This window comes from Benincasa hispida, chromosome 3, assembly GCF_009727055.1.
Source record: "Benincasa hispida cultivar B227 chromosome 3, ASM972705v1, whole genome shotgun sequence".
Classification (NCBI taxonomy): Eukaryota; Viridiplantae; Streptophyta; class Magnoliopsida; order Cucurbitales; family Cucurbitaceae; genus Benincasa; species Benincasa hispida.
Genome location: NC_052351.1, coordinates 44,966,231 through 44,971,330, shown reverse-complemented (window position 1 = coordinate 44,971,330; position 5,100 = coordinate 44,966,231). Strand labels below are relative to the sequence as shown.

The window sequence follows — 5,100 nt, the reverse complement described above, 5'->3', positions numbered from 1 at the left end:
TTTGCAAGATAGTTTTCAAGCACCAAAACCTCCCAACCTCACTCCGAATAGTCCACAACGACCGCCTGCGCAAAACATATGCCTCCACCCACGTCACCTATAATGATCCTAATTTAATTAAGAGAAGCCAGAACAGCTTCATAAAACTTAATTACATAGCTTGTGCATATTTTTTTAATATAATAGGGATAGGTTGGGGAGAAAGAGCTGCTTAATAAAATAAAATAAGGCTTTTTTAAGATCCCACCCACATGTTTTCTCAATAAAATAACATAATGATAATGATAATAGTAATAAAATAAAATAAAATAATCTCACCGATCTGTGGGGGAGAAAGAGCCGCCTTAAAAGCCTTTTTTTCGAAGGTTGAGCCGCCTTAAAAGCCTTTTTTTCGAAGGATGAGCGGCCTTAAAAACTAAAGGGAGGGGACTATTAATGAATTCCTACTTATTAGTTAGCTGGTTCATTTATTATTTAGTAACATTTATTGGAGTAAGGACAGTATTAATACTATAATAATCGTTTCTTTTTACACGAAATACTATTTTATATTTTCAATTACCTATAATCAATAATATTTCAAAACTCCTATTTAATATGATATTTATTATTTCATTTTTCAAATTAAAATAATTTATCCCTCAAACATATATCATTACAATCCAAATTAAAATAATCTAGAGCCCTAACACAAACTATAATAACCAAACTCTTAACTCCAAAGGACGTCCCTTTAGAATATATTAATATTTCTTCTCACATTGCATACTTTACTAAATTTTATTTATGTACTTATTAGTGGTTTTATTTATTTTTATTTTTGTTTTTTTAAAAATATACTTTTTTTTCTTTAAGTTTCAAATTTAATTTTTATTTCATCTGTTACATTTTTCTTTAATTTGAAGTTCAATTTTCATTTTTTTTAAAATTAAGTCTATTTTCTCTTATTTTTTACAATGTTTTGTATTTTTCTTAAATACAATAGTTGAATTCTTAGCCAAATTTCAAAAACAAAAACAAGTATTTGAAACTATTTCTTTAATTTTCAAAATCTTACTTGATTTTTTAAATCATTGGTAAAGAATATATAATAAACAGATAAAAGTAGTATTTATAACATGATTTTGAAATAAAAAAATCAAACAAATGGGTACCAAAAAGGAGCTTTTAAGTTTTGCTATTTTATTTATATTCTATCAGTGTTTTACACTTTTCCTCTCGAATTTTCGCTAAGATTGTAAGTAAACTAATTAAAAATAATTATGATGTAAATTTTTAAAAATAATTTAAATAGTAATAAAAAAGTTAGAGAAAAATAAATTTATTAGAATTAAAAATAGGTTAAATCAAGGAATAGATATTGAATTAAAAAGAAAAAAATGGTGAGAAGGTAAAGTAAAAGCATTGTGAAAGCTGAATAAAAAATGAAAGCAAAAGTCAGTAGTTGGAGACCATTCCAATGCTAACGTAGCGGCTTACGACGCAGGTAGCCTCCGCCTCACGAAACCTTATCCCTAACAAGTCCTATAAATGAAAAGAAAAATCCGGTGTCCTTTTCATGAAGTTGGAAGAAAATAAAAATGGGAGAAGAAGAAGTGCAGGTGTTTGGTTTCCGATCAGGTCCGTTTAGTCTGAGAGTGGAATTGGCTCTTAAACTCAAAGGCGTCCATTACCAACACATTGACGAAGATCTGCTGAACAAAAAGAGCGATTTGCTGCTGAAATACAATCCAATTTACAAGAAGGTCCCTGTTCTTGTTCACCATGGAAAACCCATTTCAGAGTCTCTTCTAATTCTTGAATACATCGAAGAAACCTGGACAGAAAATTATGCCATCTTGCCGCAACATCCCCATCAAAGAGCTCTTGCCAGATTCTGGGCTAAGTATATTGATGATAAGGTTCGTTAAAAAGACGCTAATCATTTTTGCTCCATTTAATGTTGATTTGTTTTTTTCTTAAAAAAAAAAAAAAAGAAAGAAAAATGATGTTTTTAATTTTCAGTCTTTAAAAAACAAAAACCATACGTGCTTTATTTTTCAAATTTATGTTTATTTTTCTTCTAAATTTCATAATTTTCAAAATTTGTATATATAGTTAGTGTGTCTTTTAAAAGTGTCTCCAGAATTTTATATGAAATGATTGTTTCTAGAACTTTTTAAGGATATTAAATACTGTGTAGTAACATTTTTGTCTATAAGTGATAGACTTTGTCACTTACTTTTATTAGCAATACAATCTATTTCTTATAGATTTTGAGAGTTGAATTTAGATTTTGCTATATTTGTAAATTCTTTTGCATTATATTGTATCTGTTGATATTTGTGGCATCATCATTATATTTGTAACGTTTCCTTTTCTCATTAATAACCCAATCTAAGTACATGTAAATTAAAGCGATTCGAATAGTGTTCAAATAGAACAATCTTATTGTCTTCGTGTGTTATTGATGAGTTTGGTAGGAGAAGAAAAGTTTCTTCTCTTCAAAACTGTAAAATTGTGAGATTTGGAATAAAATATTCTGTGGGATCATCACATGTATGCATATTATTCATCTAGAACAACTTTGACCCAAAAAAAAAAAAAAATTTCAACAATGTACCCAGAATTCATGTATCTAGAAAAATAAAAATTCATACCTGTGTACCATAAATCTAACTGAATTAATTTCTAACGAATTCAAGTATTTTCTTAGAAATGATGAAAACTATCGTCTATGATTATGAAATAGGGTCTAACAAAGAGTATCGTGTTATTGAATTTTAGATTGTGCCGGCGGTCCAAAAAGCCGCGAGAAGCAAAGAAGAAGAAAGAGAGAAGAGTATAGAAGAAGCACATGAGGCATTGGAACCACTTGAGAAAGAGCTTAAAAACAAGTTTTTTGGAGGGGACAAAATTGGATTTGTGGACATTGTAGGCCTCATTTTAGCGTGCTGGATTCCTGCCACTGAAGAAGCTGTAGGCTTTGAGCTGCTATCACCACATAAGTTTCCAAATCTAACCAAATGGAGTCAAGAGTTTGTGAACCACAGCATTGCAAAGGAAGTTTTGCCTCAAAAAGATGCTCTTGTTGCCTTTTTGAAGAATGTTGTGTTTGCTCCAAGAAACTAAGACATGAAATTGGGAGTGAAGAGTTGTTATGTTCGGATTACCTTTTTTTGCTTTGTTTGTTGTGTGAACTTATATGGGGGTGTAAGTTTTTTTCTTTCTCCTTTCAAGTAATTTATTATATTTAAATAAATATGAAAGTCTTGGTTGGGAAAAGAAAATCGATGGAAAAAATAAATATTGCGGAAACAAACCAATGTATTAATCTTTGTTAAATAAAGAGAAGAAATGAGCGAGAGAATGGGAGAGAGCGAGACTGGCTGAGCGAGAGAACGGGAGAGAGCGACATTGCCGAGATCCAAGCTAGCGAGAAGGCTGGAGAGAGCGAGATCCTTAGCGAGAAACATGGAGAGAGCGACACTACCGAGAGCCAAATGAGCGAGAAGGCTGGAGAAAGCGAGATCCTTAGCGAAAGTGGAGAAAGCGAGAGTTTGAGCGAGAAAGTTGGAGAGAGCGAGAGTGGAGAGAGCGAGAGTAGAGAGAGCGAGAGTAGAAAGAGCGAGAGCAGCGAGAAAGTGGGAGAGAGCGAGAGCAGCCTGAACACCTCATTCGAATGTCACGCCCACGCGATCGAAGGAAACCGTCTGTGCATTGAACGGCTGGGTATTTATGTGTTGAATTTGGCCACGATCTTATAGATTATGCATTGAAAACCCTAAATTGAATACAAACAAAGCTTGAAGACGTAAGGGCAAACGTCAATTAAAATTTAGGTGTCCGATTAAGAGAAATTCTTAAACCCTAAGAGATTGTGTTGGATGCGTTTGGGAAGAACACATTGAACCAAGGTGAAGTCAGCTTACGTTGATAAAGGGAAGATTAAACATTTGGCCATGCAGCCAAGTAGGTGGTGTCAACACCATAGGAGGTTTGGATGCCTATAAATAGAGCCGTTGGGATTTCATTTTCAAATCACAAATCATAAAATTTGTAAAAAGAGGGGGAGAGTAGAGTGCATGGAATAGTGAGGGTGGAGGAGAATGCATCAACTTGAGGCGAGGAGATCTCCCAATCTACTCGAGCGTTTGATGTAATTCTAAAGCCATCTTAAAGATAAGAGAGTCTAGTGTTCATTGTGAGGCTTCCGGAGAAGAAGCTCTAAAGAATTGGGCTGGAGAATAAGAGAAAGACAGAGAGGTCGAGCTATTGGGTAAGCTGAGCCAGTCTTGATATTTGGATGATTCCGGCTAAACCATAAAAAGTTATGAGCTAAGATTTGATGGTAAGCTTCTTGAGACATTTAGAATAGTTTTGTAGAAGGAAGTATTTTAAAATAAGGTTTAGAACTATGAGTAATCTAAGCTGTAAATTGGATCTTGATTCTAGGGGTAAAAAGGGAGCCCGAGGTAGAAAAGAGAACTATTAGAAAGGCTCCTAAGCAATTAAGGTGAGTGTTATAGCTTTGATCATTAACACATAGTGTGAGTGTTATAGCTTTATAGTTAACATATGTTGTGAGTGTTATAGTTTTGATAGTTAACATATGTTGTGAGTGTTATAGTTTTGATAATTAACATATGTTGTGAGTGTTATAGTTTTATGAATAGTTAACATATGTTTATGAGTGTTATAGTTTTGATAGTTAACATAGTTGTGAGTGTTATAGATTTATAGTTAACATATGTTGTGAGTATTATAGTTTTGATAGTTAACAATATGTTGTGAGTGTTATAGCTTTATAGTTAACAATATGTTTTGAGTGTTATAGTTTTGATAGTTAACATATATGTTGTGAGTGTTATAGTTTGATAGTTAACATATGTTGTGAGGTGTTATAGCTTTATAGTTAACATATGTTGTGAGTGTTATGGTTTTGATAGTTAATATATGTTGTGAGTGTTATAGCTTTATAGTTAACATATGTTGTGGGTGTTATAGTTTTGATAGTTAACATATGTTGTGAGTGTTATAGTTTAATAGTTAACATATATTGTGAGTGTTATAGTTTTAATAGTTAACATATGTTGTGAGTGTTACATTGCTTTTAATAAC

The 5,100-nt window shown here is 32.3% G+C and overlaps 1 protein-coding gene across 1 annotated transcript; it reads left to right on the top strand.

Annotated features, from left to right (window-relative positions):
* The first annotated feature begins 1,542 nt into the window (after positions 1–1,542).
* LOC120072561 (glutathione S-transferase U8-like) lies at positions 1,543–3,269 on the top strand. Its single transcript, XM_039024952.1, has 2 exons — positions 1,543–1,901; positions 2,767–3,269. The coding sequence occupies exons 1-2, from the start codon at positions 1,581–1,583 to the stop codon at positions 3,109–3,111; spliced, it is 666 nt and encodes a 221-aa protein (XP_038880880.1). The 5' UTR covers positions 1,543–1,580; the 3' UTR covers positions 3,112–3,269.
* Positions 3,270–5,100: the final 1,831 nt, after the last annotated feature.

Bases quoted from the DNA above. Each gene is read 5' to 3' on its own strand.
- LOC120072561 (XM_039024952.1), top strand. From the start codon at position 1,581: ATGGGAGAAGAAGAAGTGCAGGTGTTTGGTTTCCGATCAGGTCCGTTT. The intron at 1,902-2,766 runs GTTCGTTAAAAA...ATTGAATTTTAG, and splicing joins CTAAGTATATTGATGATAAG to ATTGTGCCGGCGGTCCAAAA.